Raw genomic sequence first — 24,313 nt, 5'->3', positions numbered from 1 at the left:
GACTCCCCACTGAGCAGAGAGCCCGATGTGGGGCTCGATCCCACGACCCTGAGATCATGACCTGAGCCGAAGGCAGGGGCTTAACCCACTGAGCCACCCAGGCGCCCCTTATTTTACTTCTTGATTATTAATCCTGTTCTACACTGGACTCAAGGCACATGTTTATATCACAAACTTCATTTAAAGTTTAATTCATGTACATCAACACAGTTGACACATTATCTAAGGCAAACCACACTGATGTAACATTAAAAATGCCATTTAGATTTAATGCAATCAATATCAAAATACCAACATGAAACTACAACAAATAGTCCTAAAATTTGTATGGAACCACAAAAGACCCCACACAGCCACAGTCACCTTGAAAAAGCAAAACAAACCTGGAGGTATCACAATTCTGTATTACAAGTTATATTACAAACCTGTAGTAATCAAAGCAGTATAGTACTAGCACAAAAATAAGCACATAGATCAATGGAACAGGAGAGAAAACTCAGAGACAAACCCGTAATTCTATGTCAATTAATCTTTGACAAAGGAGTCAAGAACACGTGATGGGAAAAAGATTCTCTTTAACACGTGCAAGTGGGTAGCTACATGCCAAAGAATGGAACTAGACCACTTTCTCCCACCACACACAAAAATAAACTCAAAATGGATTAAAGACCTAAATATGAGACCTGAAACCATTAAAAAAAAAAAAAAAGTCCCAGAAGAGAGCATAGGCGGTAATGTCTCTGACATAGGCCATTGCAACATTTTTCTAGATGTGTCTCCTGAGGCATGGGAAATAAAAGCAAAAACAAACTATTGGGACTGCTCCAAAATAAAAACCTTCTGCACAGCAAATGAAACAACCAACAAAACTAAAGGAAAATCTGCTGAATGAAAGAGAATGCTTGAGGATGACATATCCCATAAAGGGCTAGTATCCAAAATATATAAAGAACTTATACAACTCAACACCCCCAAAACAAATAATCCAGTTTAAAAATGGGCAGAAGATATGAACGAACATTCTCCAAAGAAAACATACAGATGGCCAAGAGACATAGGAAAAGATGCTCCACATCACCCATCATCAGGGACATGCAAATCAAAACCACAGTGAGATAATCACCTCTCACTTGTCACCATGGCTAAAATAAAAAACACAGGAAGTAAGAGGCGTTGGTGAGGATGTAGAGAAAAAGGAACGCCCATGCCCTGTTGGTGGGAATGCAAACTGGTGCAGCCACTGCGGAAAAGGGTATGAAGGGTCCTCACAAAATTAAAATAAAGCTACCCTATGACCCAGCAATTGCATTACTGGATATTTACCCCCCAAAATACAAAAACACTAATTCAAAGGGACACATGTACCCCAATGTTTACTGCAGCATTATCTACAATAGCCAAATTATGCAAACATCCCAAGTGTCCACTGGTAGATGAACAGATAAAGAAGATGTGGTATACATATAGAATGGAATATTGTTTATCCATAAAAAGAATGAAATCTTGCCATTTGCAACAACATGGATGGAGCTAGAGGAGTAGGTGATGGGGACTGAAGAGTACATATATCATAAGGAGCACGGAGTGGTGTACAGAACTGTTGAATTACTACATTGTACCCCTGAAACAATATTGCACTGTATGTTAACTGTACTGGAGTTAAAATAAAAACACTTAGTCAAAGAGAAAAAAAAAGAGAGAAAGGGAAAAAAGTATACTTGAAGCTAAAAAAAAAGGGAAAGGAAAAAATGCCACTTCACACAAGTGAAATATTAACTTACTTCTGTCAATTCAGTCAACATTGATATCCCCTAGTCGATTCTGGGCAATCAATAACATCTACCGTTTGACCAACTTAATCTCCTTTTGTTTCTCATGCTTGCCCATACTACTAGTCTGTGCTGTTAACGCACCTCTTCTAATCTTCTTATAATTTTTTTCTTCCTCTCTTCCATCCTCCCGCTCTCCTGTATGTTTTGGATTGGTGTCTTTTTTTTTCTCTTCTGGAGGCATGTTATTTTCTTTCTCCTTTCTGAAAATATCTCTAAAAAAATTCTTTGTTCATGAATTCAACTAATATTTATTGAGAAATTACCATGTGGTCGGTCCTTTCCTCGGTGCTGCAAGACATTACGGCAAGAAACAAAATCGGTAAGTAAACAGTGGTATAGAAAGTGTTACATGCTATGGAGAACAATTTCTCAGAATCAGGGATTCGGGGGGAATGTTTACAATTTTAAAAATCAACCAGGGAAGCTCATTAAGAAGTCCGTTCAGCATATAGTTGAAGGAAGCAAACCATGCCGGTGTCTGCTGGGAGAGTGTGGCAAGTTCCACACTAAAGGAACGGCACGTGCAAAGTCCTGAGGCAGGAGCGGTTTGCCCTAGTGGAGGACCACAAGGAGGCCAGTGTAGGAGGAAGATAGCGTGATGGGTGGGGGTGGGCAGGAGGAGGGACACAGACTACTCAGGGACTTCTTCACCGGAAGCATTTTGGCTTTTACTTTGAGTGAAATGGAAATCCTTTTACAGGGTTTTGCACAAAAGTGAAATGTTGACTTACACTTTTAAAAAATCAAGAATATAGGGAGGTGAGAGAAGAAGCCGAGAAACCCATGAAGAGATTGCAAGATTCCAGGCAATAAATGGGAATATTATGGTGAATGTTTTCTGGAAGAATCAGAGTAGTTACTTTTGTTTTACACCTGACGATGGAGGACTAAGCGGGAAGAACTTGAGGCATGACAATGCATTTTACCAGCCCCAGCTCTTCAAGGCAATATTGGGTGATTTCGTCCTGCTAGTCTCAGGATTGTTAAAGATTTTGAATTGTCTTTTGGACTGCTAGGTGATCGAACGCCTGGCACATAACTGACACACAGAGATGTTTCTGAAATGAGTATGTAACCCACTGAACGGGTAAGGTTGAATTATGTGATCCCCTAACTTGCACATGCATGATTCATTTCTCCTGCATACTCTGGTGGTGCTTATTGTGTCTTTAAATTTTCCTTAGCAAAGAATATCAAAAGTGCCACATTATAAACACACTCCGACTCCTGAAATCGAAATGCCCCAAAGCAATTTGGGCGGTTCTCTGCCACAGCAGTTATCATTTGCCTTGAGTTCCTTCAGGGCTGGAATCCACGGGGCTTGCTGACAATACTGAAAGTGCATTATATGATAAAGAGTAGTGGAAAGAAAATACATGAATTACCTACAACCACTTACAGAATTTTGTTTCTTGAAAAAAATATTTTCATTTCCCTTAGGAAAAAAAACCAATTCTTAACCTACTGATGGAGAATGCAGCTACTTAACTTCTAATTCTATTTTAAGCCCTGGATGAGCTGGAGCACCTTATTGGTACCCGGTAAACCATCTGGAATCACCAGTGAATAAATGATCATGAAATCCTGGGAACTGAGCTCTCAGGGTCTGGGACTTGCACTCTGTGGACAGACTACTCCACTTCCCAGTGGGTCCATGGGGGGACCAATCAACCCATTTCAACAGCAGAATGAGGTCTTTAACCTTCTTAAAAGGAGCCTCAGATGACTCTCTGACACCCCCACCCCCTCCCACAGAACCCTCCCCCCCCACGTCTCCTCCTCAGTGTGCACCTGTCCCTGCACCCCCTTTTGCAGCGCCCCGACGCCCGCATCTCCTCTTCAGGGTGCACCTGTTTCTGTGCCCAGACCCTTCCCCCTCCTCAGGGTGCATCTGTCCCTGTCCCCACCCGCTGCCCCCTCCCCCACGCCCGCTTCTCCTCAGGATGCACCTATCTCTGCACGCCCTTCCCTGCCAGGCTCCCCACGCCCACATCTCCTCAAGCTGCACCTGTCCCTGCACCCCCTTTTGCAGCGCCCCGACGCTCGCATCTCCTCTTCAGGGTGCACCCGTTTCTGTGCCCAGACCCTTCCCCCTCCTCAGGGTGCATCTGTCCCTGTCCCCACCCGCTGCCCCCTCCCCCACGCCCGCTTCTCCTCAGGATGCACCTGTCCCTGCACCCCCTTTTGCACTGCCTTCCACGCCCGCACCTCCCCTTCAGGGTGCATCTGTCCCTGTGCCCACACCCCTCCTCCCCCAGGGTGCATCTGTCCCTGTCCCCCACCCGCTGCCCCCTCCCCCACGCCCGCTTCTCCTCGGGATGCCCCTACCCTGCACCCCCTTCTGCCAGCGCCCTCCACGCCCGCATCTCCTCCTCGGGGTGCATCTGTCCTGCCCCGTCTCCGGCCCAGGGCCCGGCCGACTCTCCCCCTCCCGAGGAGCCTGGGTCCCGCGCTCCTCCTCTCAGACCCAACGCCCTCTCGGTGCCCCTCCCCCCGAACTTCCGCTCGCGCCCCCTCCCCTGGGGCGGGACTTCCGCTCGCGCCCCCTCCCCGCGCCGCGCCGTCCCCGTCGCAGCCCGAGGGGAGGCTGGAAGCGTGTCCTCGCGCTCTCGCGCCGGTGCGGGGTGCGGCGGCGGCGTCCGGCGGCGGCGGCCGTGCTCCTCCCCCGCCTGCGCGGCCCGCGCTCCCCTCCCGCTCCGGCTCCTCGTCGTCGCCCGGCTCGGCGAGCGGCGAGCGGCAAGATGGCGGCGCCCAGGCCGCCGCCCGCCCGGCTGTCGGGCGTCATGGTGCCCGCGCCCATCCAGGACCTGGAGGCCCTCCGCGCGCTGACGGCGCTCTTCAAAGAGCAGCGGAACCGGTAACGGCCGGGCGGCGCGGGCGAGCGGGGAGCGGGCGCCCCTCGTGCCGGGCGGCGGGCGGCGGCGGCCTCCGCGGCGGGCCCGAGGGGCTCCGGGGGGCTGGGCCCTGCCGCCCGCCCGCCGGCCCGGGTGCGGAGCCGGGCGCGGGAAGGGACCGTCCCAGGCCAGCCCGGTGCCCCCGGCCGCCCGTCTCGCTGGCCGAGCGCGCGCGGGGGGCCCCGGCCGGGAGCAGCGGCGGGGCCCGCGGTCGCGTCGCGGCGTCCTGGCGGGCGGGGGCGCGTGGCGGAGAAGCCGGGGCGGCCGCGGGGCCCGCCTCGCTGCGCGGTGGGGCCGCCCCCGGGGCTCGGGCCGCGCGGGGTGGGGAGCGGGAGCGCCCTGCTCGGCGGGGCGGGCCCTGGCAGCCGTCGCAGGGGCGACCCGGCCAAGTCGGAGGGGCCGGACTCGGCGGACCTGCCCGGGCCCTGGCCTTCCAGCCCGCGCGGTACTGGCGACTTCTCCAAGCCTTCGTGGGTTTTTTTTTTTTTTTTTTTAATGTCTAAAATGGGAATATAACCTATAACTCCATCGCGGGACTGTACAGTGGGGTGAATGAAATAAATAAAGCGTGTGAAAATGCAAAGTATGTGACACTCTCCGTCGGTGCTTGTTTTATTGTGTTTGAGTCTTCTCCGGGCCTCGGCGTCCTCCTCCGTTTGCGGGGGAACCGTGTCGGCAGCATTTCCCTGGGAGGATGGCTGTGGGATTGGATGAGATCATGCCCACCAGATCGCTGGTACAGAGGACCAAATCAACGCCAGCTCGTGTTCCTTTCCTTTAAGACGTTTATCGACGGTCCCCGTGCTCCAGGCTTTGTGCTGCGTGGTGAAGTTGGACAATGAAGTCCTTTCCCGGGAGGTTCTGTTGTGGGGGAGCTGGCAGATAATTTTATCGTGGGGGGTGGGCACACAGAGAGCACAGAAGGGGACCGCCGCATGCCGGCGGGTCCAGATGATCAGGCCCCAGAGGCCCTCTAATCTTGAAGTGGGACACCTTGGTCTGAGCCCTGCGGCTCCCTTAGATCACAGAGGAAGCAGCGAGCTGTTGAAGGCCTGGTGGAAGGCCTGGTGAAAGCCCTGGGCACTCTGTGGGGTCTGGGGGAGGTAGGTAATTGATAAGATACTCCAAGGAGATGCAGTGATCGAGTTAATGCTTCAGCAGCTCTGCATTCTGGTGGACGCCCCTCGCAGTTCATTCTCAGCTGTCAGCCGTGCACTGAGTGAGCATCTGCACGACGCCATGTGAGCAAATTGTAATGGTCTGGACAAGAAGGTTCTCCAGAGGGAACTTGGGGACCCGTTGGATAGATGGTGGGGAAGGAAAGGCTTTAGATTATTTTGGCTGCATGGCAGACAGATGAGAGGGCTAACTAGGACAGTATATGCAAAGGAATCCTCTGCAGATTTTGCAGGGCTCCCGAGAGGATTAAATGAAATCACATGGGTAAGATGTCTGGTACAGAGGAGACGTTCACACATCAGATCCCTTTTTGTAATCTTTGGGATACAATCCAAGACCCTGAGCCAGTTTACAAGGCCCTTCCTGATGGTCGTGAGGAGTGTGGATGGGGAGCCCCTGAACGTTCTTTCTGGGGGGTGGCAAGATAAGTCCTTGGCATTACAGAGAAGTGTCTGACTGCCATGTGGGGGATAAATTAGGGAGGGCGAGGCTAGCTAGAGGCAGGAGACTTAAGAAACTGATGCAGAAGCCCAAGGGGGGAAAAATGGCCTGAACTAGGACATTGTTTATGAGGATGGATAGGGTAAGTACTGAAAAATATTTACAGGGTCGAATGGACAGGGTCCAACTGGATTGTTGGGGAAGAGTGAGCAAAGGAAGCTTTCCACATCTGACTTGAGCTTTTCTGGGTCAGTGTCCTTGTTTCAGGCAGAGTTTGGAGACCAGGGAGAGGTGGACTGCTGTGCAGGTCTGGGGATGGGGAGGTGGAATTTGGTGGTGCAGAGAGCCCTGCAGGAGGGTTTGTAAGGACAGGCTGTGGTGCTGGTTCTGTCCCTGCCTCCGTCTTTGAGCAAGTTACTCGTTGCTCCTCCTGTGCAGGGGGACCCAGAGGGCGGATGGGCCAGCGGACCCTGTGCTGGATGGGACGCAAAGTGAAGCAAAATGAGGCCTGGGAGCAACCTATAGAAAACACCAAACCAGACTGGGAAAGAAAGTGATTGAACGAACAATAAATGACAATCTTGGCTGAAGTAATAGGTTTTGTGGGGCTTTCCATATGTGTGACGCTACACACACCAGCTTCTGTGGTACCTGGAGTCAGAGAAGCATCCTGAGGTAGAAGCACAGAACCTTGGGAACCAGGTAGACCTGGACAGGACTTGTGGCTTATCTCCCTGGACCTCTTGTCTGAAAGTGGGGATGAAACTGCTCCCTTGGTGGAATCACTTGAGGCTCTGGAACATTGTACGCACAGCACGGTGTTTCTTGCTACTTCTTTAGTACTGGCTGTGAAAACACGGTTGGGTTGGAAGTGACCAAGAACCCAGTCGTGTTTAATCTCTTGCCTTTTAGAAAGCAGTTGAAAAGGTTTTAATGTATTCTAATTTTTAGATGTCCAGGGAAAGGGATCCCAGGATCTCATTACAACCCCCAGGTGAATGGAAACTCCTGTCCCATTATAATGGGTTTTTATTTATTTATTTATTTATTTGTTTGACAGACAGATCACAAGTAGGCAGAGAGGTAGGCGGAGAGAGAGAGAGAGGAGGAGGCAGGCTCCCTGCCGAGCGGAGAGCCCGACGTGAGGCTCGATCCCAGGACCCTGGGATCATGACCCGAGCCGAAGGCAGAGGCCTTAACCACGGAGCCACCCAGGCGCCCCATCCATTATAACGGTTTTTGATGTTCCACGGATTCTTTGATACTCCATCCTTCAAGAGGAGGTTAATTGCTCTCTCCTTTGTGGGCTGAATTTAGTCACTTGCTTTTAATGTAATAGATTACGGTGGGAGTGACAGTGTGTGACTTCTGAGACTAGGTCAGAAACGGCAGCCGCTCCCTTTCGAATCTCTAAGTCAGCTGCCATGTCCCATGTCAGGAGGACGCTGTCCTCTGTGCAGAGAGATCCGTCTGGCCAGGAATGTGGTGAACTGTCTTTGAAGTGATGTTCTTAATCCTTCTCCGCCATCTGTGCAACCTCCTGAGACCCGAAGCCAGAACCACCCCGCTCAGCCACTCCCAGATTCCTGATCCTCAGACCTGCGCGAGACCATAGCAGTAGCGTTTTAAACTGCTGTGTTTGGGGTCACTTGTGACATAGCAGTAGATCATGAATACACCAATCTAACTTCTTCATGCCCTGGATTGTAGAGCCCACTTCTTGAATAGTGTCTTAATCACAAAAATCCATAAAAAATTGCTTAGAGTCATAAAATACCAGTATTAAGATAGTACTCAGCGGGGCGCCCCCCCGGGTATGCGGTCTGTTAAGTGTCTGACTCTTGGTTTCGGCTCAGGTCCAGATGTCGTCGTGGTGAGCGTGAGGTGGAGCCCTGTGTTGGGCTCCGTGTGCGGTGCAGAGTCTGCTTGAGATTTTCCCTCTCCCTCTGCCCCTTCCGCTGGCTCCTGTCCACTCTTTTTCTCTCTCTCTCTCTTTGAAATAAATAAATCTTAAAAAAAAAAAAAAAAAAAAAAGAGGGGCACCTGGGTGGCTCAGTGGGTTAAAGCCTCTGCCTTTGTCTCAGGTCATGATCCCAGGGTCCTGGGATCGAGTCCCACATCGGGCTCTCTGCTCAGCGGGGAGCCTGCTTCCTCCTCTCTCTCTGCCTGCCTCTCTGCCTACTTGTGATCTCTGTCTGTCAAATAAATAAATAAAATATTTTAAAAAAAGATACTATTCAGCTGTTTCTTCTCTATGGAAGGTAATACTGTTTCTTACCGATTACATTTGTTTTCTACCTTTTGTTTAATGTACACATCTGCGTTTTTAACATTTATTTAACAAGTGATTTTTTTTGCTGTGCTGTCAGTCTTCATTAAATTCTTTCTGAAACAAAATAAGATATAGATACATTAAAAATTCTGTTTTGGGGTTTTTGCTGGAGGTTTTCCAACCCTTTAGTTACCTTCATGGTGTACCTCTCCATCATCTGTCTGTGATGTAGCCGGACCCTTAGGTTAACATGTGGAGCCTAATGGAGCTTACTGTCGAACTCTGTGCCTCCACTGGCCATTGAGTAGTCATTAGCTGTGTGTGGCGATTTAAATTAATTAGAAATAAGTAAAATGAGTGGTTGTGTTCCTTACTGGCAATAGCCACATTTCAAGTACTCAGTAACCACATGTGGTTAGTGGCTGCTGTGTTGGTCACTGCAGATGTGGAATGTTTCCATCATTGTAGAAAGTTACGGATAGTGCTGCTGTCTCTCTCTCTCTCTCTCTCTCTCTTTTTTTTTTTTTTTTTTGGCAAGATTATGTTCTGGTTCTTGAGCATTCCTGAGGTAATGTAACATTTGGATATTCCTTTCTATAATTTTTTCTCCAACTTAAACTGATACCTCATTCTTCCATTTGATAAACTTTTTTTTTTTTTAAAGATTTTATTTATTTATTTGAGAGAGAGAGAGCATAAGCAGGGAAGAGAGGCGGAGGGAGAAGCAGGCTTCCCACTGAGCAGGGAGCCTGACACAGGACTCGATGCCAGGACCCTGAGATCATGACCTGAGCCAAAGGCAGAGGCTTCACGGAGCCACCCAGGTACCCCCATTTGCTAAGCTTCTGGATGAAGCGAGCGTATCACATTCACCGTATCCCTAGCATCTAGCATGGAGTCTGATAATTAGAGGTGCTTGACATTTTTTTTTTTTTAAGATTTTATTTATTTATTTGACAGAGAGGGAGATGACAAGTAGGCAGAGAGAGAGGAGGAATCAGGCTCCCCGCTGAGCAGAGAGCCCGATGCGGGGGCTTGATCCCAGGACCCTGAGATCATGACCCGAGCCGAAGGCAGTGGCTTAACCCGCTGAGCCACCCAGGCGCCCCGTTGACAGATTTTTGTGGAATTGCTGGTACATGTAGCCTATTACCCATGGTACATGCTTGGTCTTTAATTCCAATCTCATGTAAAACATACAGGTTTGTATACATACATATTTTTTTTAACTTCTGTCAGGATAGCTTATTTTTCTTCTTCAATCTGTGTTTAATCTTCAATCTGTGTTAAACTTGTTTTTCTGGGAATGCCTGGGTGTGTCTGTAGGTTGGGTGTCTGCCTTGGCTCAGGTGGTGGTTCCTGGGTCCTGGGATTGAGTCCTGCATCAGGCTCCTGCCCGCTGGGGATCCTGCTTCCCCCTCTCTTCCCTGCTTATGCTCTCTCTCTCAAATAAGTAAAATCTTAAAAAAAAAAAAAAAAAAGTGAAATTGTTTCTCTGTTTACTTTCTTCCAGGTTTTGTACCTCCCGCCGAATAGTGCAGCTGTTTCCCTCCAGCCTTCTGAACCCCTTTTGCCATATAAACTCTATTTCCTTTTCTTAAGAGAGCACTTACTATTTTTTAACATACTTTGTATTATTTTGTAATGATTTTTTTATTGATGCTCTGCCTCCTTCCAGAATAGAAAGCCCAGGAGGATAGAGATGTTTGGCTTTTCTTTGAATTATTCTGTTGGATAATGCGTCTTGAATTTGATTTTTTTTTTTTAAAGATTTTATTTATTTATTTGACAGAGAGAGATCACAAGTAGGCAGAGAAGCAGGCAGAGAGAGAGGAGGAAGCAGGCTCCCTGCTGAGCAGAGAGCCCGATGCGGGGCTCGATCCCAGGACCCTGGGATCATGACCTGAGCCGAAAGCAGAGGCTTTAACCCACTGAGCCACCCAGGTGCCCCCATTGAATTTGATTTTTTTTCATCAGTACATCAGCTGGTGTTTCTTCACAGATGTTGCTTCTTTCCCATTCTTGCCTTTCCTTCTAGTTACACGTTAAACCTTTCACTGTAAATACATATTTTAAAGATTTATTTATTCATCAGAGCGAGAGAGAGGTACAGAGGGAGGGAATCTTCAAGTAGACTCCCCCCTGAGCACAGAGCCAGTCTTGGCTTGATCTCACAGCCCTGAGATCATGACCCGAGCTGAGATCAAGAGTTGAATGCTTAACTGACTGGGCCATCTTGGGACCCCCTCGCTATATTTTGTATGTATCACACGCCCCTTTCTCTGTTGTCCCTTCTCAGAGTTTCTGTTTGAAAATTTGCTACTAATCTGCTTTCTAGTATTCTGATCCTCTATTTTGCTGTGTTTAGTCTACTGTTATCCACTGTGTTTTTAGTTTCAGATACGTATTTTGAGTTATCTTATTGCAGAATTTCTCTCTGATTTTTAAAAAAGATTCATTACTTCTTGAACATATTAATTATAGTTATTTGAAATAATGTGCCTGACGGGGTGTCTGCGTGGCTTAGTTGGTTAAGCATTTGACTCTTGGTGTCAGCTCAGATCATGATCTCAGGGTTGCTAGTTCAAGCCTCGCATTGGGCTCTACACTCGGTGTGGAGCCTACTTAAAAACTACCAAAAAAAAAAAAAATGTGCCCAATAACTTTCTAATGTTAGTTTTTCTTGTGTTCAGTAATTTGATCCTGTCTCTTTTATTGAACACCGAATGTTTGTATGAAAAATTGAGGCCTTTTCTAGATACCTTCCCTTTGACGAATATCTGCAAACTCAAAACCAAAATCAATCTAAAAACTATTTCTTTTAATAATGATGGTGGAAGAACTTGATATCTGATCGGAATAAAATGAACTTTGGCCCACATATTCCACAAAAAATACCTCAGCATAAAAGCCAAAACTGTAAAGTGTTGGGAAGAAGACATGGGAGATTATCTTTGTGACCTGGAGTATAGATACACATTTATTATTTAGCCCACAGATAACACAAACCGTGCAAGAAAAAATTGACTTTACCATTAGACTTTATCAGAATGAAAAACATACGCTCATCCCAAGACACAATTAAGAAAATGAAAAGGCAAGCCATAAACTGAGAAAATACTTGCAATTCCTATGTCTGACAAAGGACATGTTTTAGAATATACGAAGTGCTCCTACGACACCATAGTAAAAAGATGAAACTAATTTAAGAATTGGGTGAAAAAATTCTCTGCTTCATGAAAGAAGATATAGTGCACAAGTGTCCAAAAAACACAGAAAGTGCTCCATGTCATTGGTCTTTAAGGAAATTAAAGATTAAATTGAGATAGCGCTTGACACTCTTCAGGAAAGCTGCGACAGCAGGAAAAGGAAAGTAAGTGCTGGAGAACCTGGAACGCTTGGGCACTGTCAGTGGGAGTGGTAGGTGGGGTAGCTACTGTGGCAAAGGGTTTGGGGGCTCCTCAGAAGGCCAGTGCGACTCAGCAGCCCCACTCATCGGGGGGCATCGCAGACAAACCTGAGCGCAGAGGTTCCAAACGTGCTCGTGTGCCAGGCCCCGGTGTGCGTTACAACGGCCACAAGATGGAAATGACCCCGGTGTCCATCAGCAGATGAGTGGGTACATAGAAGTGGTCTGTCCATACATTGAGATATTACTGAGCAGCAAAAAGGAGTGAGGTGCTGATCCGTGCTACGATATGGATGAACCTTGAAAACATGCTCCGTGGAGGAAACGAGACATAAAATGACAAATACACGATTCTGCTTTATAAAGTACCTAGCACGTTAGAGGTTACCCGTGGTTAGGGGTGGAGAGGAGCTAATGCCCAGTGGTTCTAGAGTTTCTCTTTGGGGTATTCAAAAAGTTTTGGAATTAGATGGTGGTGGTTATACAACAATGTGAACATAATTCAAGCCACTGAATTTTACACTTAAAAATGGTCAAAATGACAAAATTTTATGTTAGGTACACAGTAGTTCTCTCCCCTTATCCTCGGGGGACACGTTCCAGGACCCTCAGTGGATACCTGAAACTGTAGATGTTTTTTCCTATCCATACTGTCTGTGATAGCATTTAATTTATAAGTGAGGCACAGTAAGAGATTAACAGCCGTAACTAGTACTGAAATAGAACAGTAATAGCATACTGTGATAGAAGTTACGGGAGTGTGGTCTCTCAGAGTATCTCCCTGTGCTGTATTCGCCCTTCCTGTGATGACGTGAGATGATAACAGCACCCCATGGCGCCATGAGGTGAGCTGAATGATGTAGCATCGTGACGTAGCGTTAGGCTGCTGTTGATCTGATGGGACATCAGAGAGTGGGCGTCTGCTTGTGGACTGTGGTTGACTGTGGGTGACCAAAACTGTGGAAGGCCAGATTGTGGATAAGGGCAGGGGGACCACTGTATTTTATTAAAAAAAATTAGTATTATACAAAGATCAGTCAAGTTATAAGCTCGAAATGGGTGAATTATGTTTTATGTAAATTATATCTCAATAAAACTTTTATTTTTGAATTTTTAAAATTAATTTTTGAGAGGAGGGAGGGGCAGAGAGAGACTCCTAAGCAGGCTCTGTGTCTAGTGTGGAGCCTGACGTGGGGCTCAGTCCCACAACCCCGAGATCGTGACCTGAGCTGAATGAAGTGTCAGATGGGCAGCCAACTGCATCACCCAGACGCCCCTCGATAAAGCTTTTACAAACAAAACCATAGCGAGATACCTCTGCACACCCATCGGAATGGCTACGATTAAAATGACGGCACCAAATTTTGGCAAGGATGTGGAGCAACTGAAACTCTCATAGATTGCTGGTGCGTAAATGGTGCACCTGCCCTGGGGAACATTTTGGCAGTTTTTCTGTAAAGTTTAACATACACCTGCCTATGACTCTGGCAAGAACATACATCCACAGAAGACATACAGCCAAATGCTTGAAACACCTCAGATTTCCCCCAGTGGAAACGGCTAAAACTATCTGGAAACTTACATGAACGAACCACCAGTGCAGCAGAATGCAGTGCAGACAGATCTCAGGGACACAGCAAGTGAAAGAGACCAGACGCCAAGTACGCAGTGTGCGCGTTTATGTTTATGAAGTTCTCCCAACAGGCAAGGCTAATCAGTGCCGATACACCTCTGAACAGTGGTTGTCGAAAGAGGTTGGGAAGTGACTGGAAAGGAAGAGGAGGGAATTTTCTGGAGCAAAGGAAGTGGGCTTTATCTAGCTGGGGGTATTGGTTGCCTGGGGGCATGCATTGGTCAGAACTCATTAAACTTAACATGATTTGTGTATTTCACTGCATGTAAAATTGTATCTCAATTTTCTGCCTGTAAGTTATTGCTCTTCTCATCCCTCTGGAAAGAAAATGGGTATTACAATGCTTGCTTTGTAGGGTTGATCGATGCAGGTATTAGAGTGTGCAGTATATGCTTAGTCCAGAACAGGGCCTAGTGAGCATCTGGTGCCCAGCAAACCCTGACATTGCAGGCTCTAGTCAGGGTGCAAAGTGAAAAGAAATGAGTGGTAACTGTTGGGAATTTTGTTTATTTTATTTTAGTTTTTAAGATTTTATTTATTTATTTGACAGAGAGGCAGTGAGAGGGGGAACACAAGCAGGGAGAGAGGGAGAGGGAGAAGCAGGTTCCCCAGTGAGCAAGGAGCCCAATGTGGGTCCTGATCCCAGAACCCTGGGATCATGACCTGAGCCAAGGGCAGATGCTTAATGAGTGAGCCACCCAGGTGCCCAATTTTGTGTATTTTAAAGTCTTTGATTTCATCTCATTTCCATGGTCAGGTCCTTACTTTATTTTTTTTTAATAAAGATTTTATTTATCTGACAGCAAGAGAGGGAACACAAGTGGGGTAGAGGGAGAGGGAGAAGAAGCAGGCTTCCCACAGAGCAGGGAGCCCGATGCGGGACGCGATCCCATGGCCCTGGGATCATGACTTGAGCCGAAGGCAGAGGCTTAACCCACTGAGCCCCAGTTCTTGTTTTAATAAGCTTTTGGAATGGCCTCTGAAACTTTGGAATAAAAAATAGGTATAAGAACAAGAAACTTAGTGGAAGAAAAATGGTTTTTTCAGATCTAAGATGTGGGCAGTAATTTCATGCCACAGTTATGATCCCTTGGTAGAAGGGTATTTCGGCAATACTAAATAATTTTAAGAAGCTGTAAGAACTTCCAGTAAAAAAAAGCAGGTACTTGAAATGAGCAGTGTTGTGCTTAGGCAGAGGAATTTAGATGTGTTTGCGTGGAGTGACTGCTTTAGGAACTGACATTCAGAACACCCATGCTTGTGTAGTCTTTGGAAAAGGAAATTGAGGCTTTTCATTAGTTTTCATCCTAGTGTTTTCATTGGTTTGGTTGCTTATTTTTAAACTTCTGACAAATCAAGACCACAAATACATAAAAATGTCCGTGCTTTACGGTGGGCGATAGAAGAGATGGTCTAACGAGTACCCACGCATTTCACTAGCAAAATCAACAAACGTTCAAGTTTTGTCTTCTCTCAAAGGCCAGAATGTTACCCATACTGTTAATGCCCTCTGGATGGGAACAAATTGCCCCGCAAAGTAGCAGCTTGAAACGACACACGTTTATGGTATCCCGCAGCCTGTGAGGGTCCAGAGATGCTTGGCTGGGTGGATCTGGGTTAGTGTCTTTCCTGAGGTCGCGGTCAGGCTGTTCACCAGGTCAGCCAGCCTGAAGATCCGACTGGCTGGAGGCCTGATTCCAGGCTCTCGCCAGGTTTTGGGTTAGGCTTTCAGTCCTTGCCACGTGGACCCTTCCCTAGGGCTGCTCATTCCTGCCAGCGAGCCAGGAGAGTGTGCTCAAGGTGGACGCTGGAGCGTCTTTAGAATCGTGGAAGTGACCTGCCCTTTCTACCGCATGCTGTCATGGTCACGGGAGGGATCACACGTCAGGGCTTGATCACCAGCGGGGGGTTGGATGGTGGTAGGAGGGCTCCTTGTTCACTCTGATCCCGTGCTTCCCTCTTGATTTCATAAGGGGGACACTGGTACGGTTGGCGTGTCATTTACCTTGTGCCTTTGAGTGCTGCCGGTTTTCACGCACGGAGGGCCAGGTCATTAACTCTGGCTGTTGCAAGGTCTCCCAGCACAGGGATAGATGATAATTTCCCTTTGTTCTTACCGATGGATATTTGGATGGCCTTGGAGTTTTGGTAATTCCTACTGCACCCTTCTGTCTCCGAGTGCAGGGGAGGCCCGGCCTGGTGCTGACTTCCTCGTGTTGGCCCTGATTGCCACACGGCGGAGGGGGCTTCTGCCCGTCCTGGGCGAGCGAGCTTCACTCCTCGGTTTTAGACATGATGGCAGCTGAGCGTTTCCGTTCAGTTTTTGAGCATGGACATATGTGTCTTGTTTTAAGGCCGGGCTGTGTATTTATATATTTTTAAAAGAACCTTGATTACATTGTTTGGAATGGAGGGGAGACCTGGCAGGTGGGACCGGGGTCTCGGACGCAGCTCCGTACGCGTCAAACTGCGTAGCGCGGTGGGGAGCCGCTGGCTGTGAGGAGAGTGTCCAAGAGCCGTTCTGTAGTGATTGTTCTGGCCACTCCAGAGCTTTTAGTTGGGTTAGCTTTTCTTTGCTGACTTCACACGTGCCAGTGTTTAGCACTGTCGTGGTAGCTGATCAGCGCGAAGAGCTGTCGTCGGCCCGGAACATAGCCAGAGTTCAAATGCTGGGATACTGCGTTTGTAAGTATCGTCTGATGCCTCCGTTCCTTTGTGCGTACGCACAGATCATTTTTCCCTCAATCACCATGTCACCTCCTCCTCAAAGCCTGCCTCCTGCCCTGTTTTCCCTGTGGCCCTCTGCGCCTCCCTCTTGGAAAGAACTTCCCGGAGTGTCAGAATCACCTGTCACCACCTGCCGACCCGCTGGAGTGAGAGCAGCCCGAGGGCAGGCTTCTCCTCATCACCTCTGTATCCTCAGAGCCTGCTCGAAGAGCCAGCACGGAATGAGCACTTGATGGGGTGTTTATTGTTTCTTAAATATTTTCTTGAGTCATTCAGCATAAAGAGAGAGTGTAGACGAAGGACTCTAGCAAGGAAAGTATAGAAAAAAATGCCAAATATGACAGAGGACTATGATTTTGAAGGTAAAGAAAAAAAGCCTTGGTATTCCTAACTACTTTTATAACTGTATTGATGAACTTTCAGGAAGGAAATAGAATGAGCACGTTAGAGTCAACGTACTATGGAACTCAGAAATAAAACTGTCTTTCTGTGTATACACATACTCACCTAGGTTTTCCCCAAACATTACTGAGCCTCTGGCCAGCAACAATCTCCGGCTGCTCCAAAACAAAAACAAAAAATGAAACAAAACGAAAACCCCCCCCAAACCCACAGGAGTCGTCAGCCTCGCTAAGGTCACCATATGGCATCTTGACTCAACTGTGATTCAGATCAGCTTTGTTGAGCGAGAACATCAACTCAGTGATGCTATAAAAAGCACTTCACAGAGCAGGATGACAGTTTGCTTTATTTTTACCTAGGCCGTGAGCTGGAGGACCCCATGGAATGATTTGGTAAGGTGTTCTGACTCAACTTCAAAATACAGATGTGGTCAGGGTAAGCCACCGCTCATTCAGTTCTCTTAAATGGACAGAACAGACAGGAAAGCGTTGGAGCCAGCAAGTCAAAATAAATAAGGCTGGGACTGTGACCGCCAGTGCCCTCGGAGCAGAATTTCTCAGCGCTTCTTTCTTCCAGTCTTCTGTAGCGGTCCCTGGACCGCGGGCAAGGAAAGTCAGGCAGAGGCCAGGAACCCCGGGCCTGCCTGCGCTGTCCCCCGCCCTGCCGGCCGCAGACGTGGACGAGTCCTGTCCGAGCCAGGGGACCGCGTGTAAGCCAGTGACGCTCTCATTGGAGCCATGGTGTATGTTGGGCTCAGGGAGGCGCCTGGCACGTAATAAGCACGATTTTAAGTGTTTTTGTGGTTGTCTTTGTCCTTGAGAATAGTTACAGCTTTATCAAAGGGCGTTCAAGATGATGAATGGTGCGATATACCATTACATGATGGAAAACCTCAGTAGCGCAGAGACATCCGTCTCCCCAGAGTGACTTGTGGTTTCTGTGCCCCTGAAAATAAACTCGACGGGTGTATTTATGGGTGGAAATGCGCAAGCTGATTTTCTCATTTGTTTGGTGAGCTAGGTTTTGTTACTCCCCGGTTCCCTCAAGGCTTTGTATGCACCTTTTCTGACTCCTCAGCTCTCGAAGCCCTCACATTTGTCCTCCCCCAGATTTGAGCGTCTTCATTTCCTTCTCTGAACATTGATTTTCTTGATCAAAGTGAAATTCAGCTCGCCTCTGAGGGATGCCTTTCCGGAAGGTCTTCCAAGTGGGAGGCTCTTTGCTCTCTCCCGTGTGCCCTGCGGTGGAAGGCGTGCTAGGCATTCTCCTGTTGGCCCTGGCTGCTTCCAAACCTTCTCCCCTGGAGCCCCTCCAGCTTTCCGTCTCACGCCATCAGTGTGTACCACATGTGTGGTCACTCTCGCCGCTAGAAGAATTCCTTGGGTCACTTCACCTCGTTCCTTGAAGAATGAACTCGAGGTCGTGGTGAAGTCTGCAGTGCTTGTCCTGTCTTAAATCGTGGCTGTTTCGGTGTTCACGTAGATCATTGCTCCAGCCTTTTTGTTCCTTGACTTTCGTTCTCCCTGTCAATGAGCTTGACCTTCACCCCAGCTAACCACTCACCGTCAGCGCCACTGGGGCCTTATCGTTAACCAGAGCTGCCTTCCCGCCACAGTCTGTTCAGGGGTCCCACTCTGGCCCCCTGTTTGATCTTCTCTAGGTCACCTCCCGCAAGGGTCTTCAGTCCGACCAGGACCTACAGTTGGTTGATCCTACTACTTTTTCTCTGTTTCTGTTTAAATTTCAAGTAGGTTCCATGCCCATGTGGGGCTTGAACTCACAGCCCTGAGATTAAGAGTCGCATGCGCTGCCGAGGGAGCAGGCCCGGCACCCCGACCCCCTGCTGCTAATTGCTGTCCCTTCCGTTCCTCAGGTTCACATTGTCCTTCCTGAGCCACTTTAGATGGATGGGTTGGTGGTAAGGCAGTTGCTGGTGTATCCACCGGGGCTTCCCTTGGCCTCAGGCTTCCCTGGGACGTCTCCGGCTCGGGGTAAAGCCAGCTTGCTGTGTCCTCTGTGGCCGCACCCAGGTCGCTGAGCCAGGCTCGAGGCAAGCTTACAGCCTTGCTCACTGGTCTCCAGGGAAGTTGACAATCCCTGCGTAGCGGTGCTGATGGGTCTGTGTTTCGGTTGGTCATTAAGGTCACTGCCTTAGCGCGGCCTGGCAGTGCTCTATGTCTCCCTCTTCCGTTCGGCCTCCTGCTGTCCTGGTCAACCAGGTCCTGCCTTTCCCTTTCCTTAACTTTCCGTTGTGTCTCCTTCATCCTCACTCCTGGCTTCCGTTTCACTGAGTAGAGAGGAGCAGCCAGAAGGGGATTTCCAGGACTCCCCGGCCCCCTCCCCCCAGCTACCTGTTCCGCGACTGTCCCCTGCCTCCGCTTCTGTGGCTGTGGAGGAACAGTCCTGCTCCGAATGCCACCCGTCCCCCCGGCCCCCGGACCTGCACGCTCGACCTCCCTCCCTTTCGCAGGCATTGCTCCCATAATCCCCCCGTTCTTAAATTGTCAGTTTTACCCTTTCTGTTGGATTATCTTCATCCGATGATCCATCTGCTGTAGTTTTTCCCCTGGTGAGAAAGCTCTGTTTCCCTGAGCTGTGGTCCCGTTTTCCTGCTCCCCTTCCTAATGGAACTTCCCCAAACAGTGATTTCTATTTACCCATCTCCGTTTCTCTCTCTCTCGAGCCCGTTTCACGTCGCTAACACGTCGCTAACCAGTGGTATTCCTTGTTCTTCACTCCCCCGACCTGCCGGCCGCAGTCGCTGGGGGCTCACATCCTTCTGGAAACACTTTCTTCGCCTGCCTTGCACACCGCCACCCTCTTCTGAATCCCCTTTCTCGTTGGCGGCTCCCTCCCGGGGCTCAGGGGCTCTAGGGGCTCCGGGGGCTCCATCCTCAGACGGCTCCTCTCCCCTGCCCTGTGCCCGCTTCAGTCCCGAGCGACCTTGTTCAGTCTCGTGCTCCGGCCCTCTCCGTCTGCTGGTGGCTGGGACATCTGCCCTGGCTGTGCTTTCCCTCCGAATTCCAGACTTGTGGATCGCTCTGCCTCCTGCATGGTTCGTCGCTTCTGGAAAGCACCTCCAGCCTCACCAGCCCCAGCTCGCAGAGCCCCCCACCCCCTGGGTATCTCCGGGCAGCCTTCTCCCTTTTGGCGAGCTGCACGGACATCTTTCCTGATGTGGCGTGGGCCACAGTTCTGGAGTTCTCCCTGAGTCCCCTTTCTCAGATGGCCCTCATGACAGATTCTGTCGGCAGATCTCATCCGCTCTTGCTTGAGAATATATCAGAGTCTGATCTTGGCTTATTCCGTCTCTGCCGCTCTTGTCCTAGAACAGGGCCCTAATTGGTCTCCGGGTGCCTTCTCTTCGTCCCCTGTGGTTTGTTCATCACAGAGCAGCCAGAGGGGTCCCCCAGAATGCAGGGCACTAGAGCCTTCTGGGGCTTTCCCGTTAGGACACAAGCCAGGATCCTTCTACCCTGCACGGTGTGGTTCCGTCTTGCCTCCGACTCAGTTTACCTTTCCATTCCCTCGCCGGGCTGCCTTTCCGCGAGCCCTCCGCCTTCCCTGTGATGCACCAGGTACGCCTTCACTTTCCATCCCCGTCTCCCAGGAAGGGCCTGGCGCTTCCTTATCCGGTTCTCTGCTCTGAGACCACTTTTCCAAATAAGGTTCTTAAGGAGGCCTTATATACGCAATCTTTCTCTGCCTGAGATTATAAAGACATTCTCCATATATTTTCTTCCAAAGCTTGATAGCTGTGGCTAACACGCCGTCCTAGATGCATCTGGGGTGCCTTCCTCTGACCCCCCGCAGAGCCCGTGGCCACACTGTCACCCGTCGGGTTTCTTTGAAGGCAGTGCTGCTCCTGGACACGCCAGCCAGTGGTTTACCTGCCGGTTGCACCTTTTCTTGGCTTCTTTCACTCGGCGTTGTGCATTTGCAGTCTGATTCGGATGAGAGGTGAATTTTGACTATCGTGAGGACAGTGAGAAGGGGGGAAGCGTGTCATTTTGGGGGGTGGGGGAGGGCTGATGTGTGTGGACTCCTTAAAGCAGGGGTGCCAGACTGATCCTGGGGCCACAGTGGGGCCCTGCCACCTTTTAAGAATGTCCATGTCTGTCTTTTCCCTTTTTTTTTTCTCCTTCCTTAAATGGTCTATGAGTAGTTTTTACATTTTTAAGTGGTTGGAAAAAGTAAACTTTGGGGCACAAGAAAGCTGCATGAACTTTACATGTCAGTGTCCCCAAGGAGAGCTTTGTCAGCACTCAGCCATGTTTGTGCGCTCAGATGTCGTCTGCAGCTGCTTTTGCTCTGAGGGCGGCGTTGTCGAGTGGTGGCTGAGCCTGTCAGGCCCTCTAGTCCCAGGTGTTTACTCGCTGGCCTGTTCTCGGTAAATGGACTGGTCTGAGCCTTCAGGGACAGCTTGAGAGTCCCAGATGGAGCAGAAGAGGGGCGGAGAGCCCCCAGGCCGGCAGAGATGAGCCTCCGAATTCTGCCCTCAGCTCTTCCCGGCAGGAAGGGCCAATGTTTTTATTTTCTGTTTTATTTTGTTCAGTCCAGCCTGGTCAGATCAGGGGGGGTGGGGGTGGGGGTGGGGCTGTGGTTTTAAATAACAGCCAGTGATTCTTAGTCTTGGAACTTGGCTGCAAGGTGTGAATCCTTCTTTTCTGGAGTAGGAAGTCTCAGCGGGGCCCGATGAGCCTTTGGCTTCCTTTTCAGGAGGAGGTCCAGCCTACGAATGACTGACGGGAAAAAGTGTGTGCCCATGGGACCGCGGGCCTGTCTAATCTCTGATATACGGTCACGGGGAGTTTTCTTTAATTTTACTGAGACGGGACTTGCCAAGATTCAACCTACAGATCTGTTCAGACTTGAAGGAAATGAAATTCTACCTTTTGTAGAATTCAAAGCCTTTTTTTTTTTTTTTTTGGTTTCTGTAATGTAACATTTCATTTGTACGTTGTCTTCGGGGTATGCATTCCTATCTAATAGGAGTGTCTAACAGTTGAATTTTAATTGTCCTCCTAAGTACTTTCTGCCTTCTGTGGATAAAGTAGCTAAGCTTTTTAAAGTCTCTGAATATTTTGTGTTCGTTTGGTTAAAGCAGAAGTGACAGCAATTACTGTTATTAATAGTAACATTTGTAATGTGGGAGCGATTGATCTTTACTGCTCTGCTGTCTGTCGTTGATCATTTCAGGTCTTTCGCCGCAGTGCCTTGACGGTGAGCTTCAAACTTGAAGACAGAGTACATTAGGGCTGTTGGGATCTTTTATACCAAATAACTTTCTTTCAAGGCTGTCGAGGAGCACAGAGTATACACAAGACTGTTGCGTGTTTCCCTAGTTCTTGCTGGTAGCAAATGAAAGCTCTTTCCCCACCTGGTGGAAGTTGATCAGGTATTGTACACAACGGTGGCGAGTAAAGTCTACAACCATTTATTGTATCGCTCTAGAGAACGGGTTTTTTCCTTCTCTTTCTAGGGGAGCGAGCCATCTCTAACAGCTCTCCGGAAATTTACGGGACGGTTATCAGTAGGTTACATTTCCCCCTTTAGGGTCATCCATTATGTCACCCACGGAGAAGGAAAAATTTGATGTTTGTGAACTATCAGTCATAAGACGTCTACCATCTTTTGGAAAACATGTCCCTTTTCCGAGGGTAAAGGAGATGTGGAAGCCAGGACGTATGGATTTCCTGACTGGAGGGGGAGAGTCGGGCGGATGCCTGGGTAGGTCCCTTTCTGCCGCTGCTGCAGCCACGGGTGCGAGCGCGAGCGCCGCTGCTCACCTGCTCAGGTCCCGCCCAGTGCGCATCCGTGAGGCAGGCAGATGCCGCCGAGCGCGCTGGTGCCTCGTCGCTGTTGGCAGCTTGAGTCAGTACAATTAGTGGATGCCAGTTCTGGGCCCTAGAGGTAGGGAAATACAGAGGATAGGCTCTGTTTCCCGGTGGTTTATGGGCCAGCCGGGGAGCTGTGCTGGAGAAGGGAGTATCATCTGATGTGGGGAAGTCTTACGTAGTCCGTTACGGGCGGAGTGACAGAGGGACGTTGACGGGGGCGCTGGTCCACCTGGAGAAGTGGAGAGCTTCTCCGGCCTGGGAGTTTTCCAAAGGCTTCAGGAAGGAGATGCAGGATTTTGCAGGCGGACACTTGGGTGGGCATTATGTAGAAGGCGCATTCGGGGGGAGGGCATACGTTGGAGCAGAGAGGTTTGCAAATGCCTGGTGTTTTCAGGAATCCATGGGTGCGCAGCCCGGGGAGAGCAAATGACAGTGATCACAGTCCCAGGTGATCTTACTTCTCTTCACGGCACAAGCGTGAATTGCCGTGTGCGGAGGGAGGGCTACCATGATGATTCTCTGGCAGCCGTTAATAGTTACTTTAGGAAGATGGCAGTTGGCCTTAGCTCAGCTAAACATTTTTCTTTTGATTAAAAGTCTAACCAAGGAGAAAGGCCTGACACATTATTGTGCAGCCTCGGGAGTCACTCATAGGATAGGTTCTCGAACTTACTAATTGTTGTGTGGTTGGAATATCAGTCCTCCAGTTTTCCCAAGAACAGTGGTTTTTTTTTTTTTTCCCCATCTTGCTTTTCCGTCTACCACAGTTTGAGTCCGAAGCTTTCTATGTGATGGCTTCTGGGAAGACCGTTCACAGTAGCGAGGTAGTGTCTGTGTGAGGTTACCTTGCGAAGGACGGGTGGGGAGAGGTCATGTCGGCTTCTTGATCCTGGGCCAGATGATGCCGTCTCAGTAGGAAAAAGAGGCGTTATTGCATGCGATTCAGCCGGTTGCTTCTTTTATCTGACCGTGACATTCCATGACGGCTGCCATCGAAACCTTGCGCAGTGGGGGCACGTGAGGAGACTTACTCCCTGTTGGAGCACTCCTGATCACACTCAGCATCCTTTGACGTGTTTGACACTCTTTGGTGTTTTCTTAGCATCTCAATGTCTGCACTGTATTTAGTACTCCTTAAAGATGTCTGGAGAGTGTTCGCGAATTTTCTTTATGGCAAATCGTCACTGAAAATGGCTTATGTGGGTAATTGTTTCTTACAGTCCCTGAGATGGGGTGAGTACCGTACCCTTGGGCTTTTACGGTTTCATTTGGTCACCCAGTCGCTGACAAATCATGTGACTTACGTCCTCTGTCCGTGAGCTGAAAAGATGCCAGTTGCAGGACAGGGACTTGGGGTCCTGAAGCTCAAGAAGGGGCATGTCTCTGGGCCCTGCCCTGCGCGGGGGAGATGCGTGGAGGGGCTCTGCCAGCCCCTGAGCCGGCCCAGTGACTTGGGTGGCTCGGTGTCCACGGTTCGTGTGGACTGGGGGCTCCCTGCTGACCTGGCACAGGGGAGGAAGAGCTGCAGGGTGCTGGGCTGGCGTGACCGGGCCAGAGGCAAGCGTTCGTGCGGTCAGAGCCCTCGGCAAGAAGCTCCCCAGCTGTCCGGCACAGCAGTCGCTCTTCTGACTGTCAGACAGGGGTGCTGCTTCAGGAGACTCGTGGGGCGAGGAAGGCGGCTTCC

The 24,313-nt window shown here is 49.3% G+C and overlaps 1 protein-coding gene across 3 annotated transcripts in view; it reads left to right on the top strand.

Annotated features, from left to right (window-relative positions):
• The first annotated feature begins 4,354 nt into the window (after positions 1–4,354).
• The window catches only part of ATXN10 (ataxin 10), a 160,114-nt gene continuing 140,155 nt past the window's right edge, over positions 4,355–24,313 (top strand). For 2 of the 3 annotated variants that reach the window (XM_032345926.1, XM_032345927.1), the window contains exon 1: positions 4,357–4,689. In XM_032345926.1, the coding sequence (XP_032201817.1) occupies positions 4,574–4,689 (116 nt within the window). In that variant the 5' untranslated portion in view covers positions 4,357–4,573. Of the gene's footprint in view, positions 4,690–24,313 lie in introns of all 3 variants that reach the window. The other variant, XM_032345929.1, reaches the window with a different exon arrangement.

This window comes from Mustela erminea, chromosome 6 (genome assembly GCF_009829155.1).
Source record: "Mustela erminea isolate mMusErm1 chromosome 6, mMusErm1.Pri, whole genome shotgun sequence".
In the NCBI taxonomy this organism is placed as follows: Eukaryota; Metazoa; Chordata; class Mammalia; order Carnivora; family Mustelidae; genus Mustela; species Mustela erminea.
This window is presented reverse-complemented; position numbering and strand designations above follow the sequence as displayed.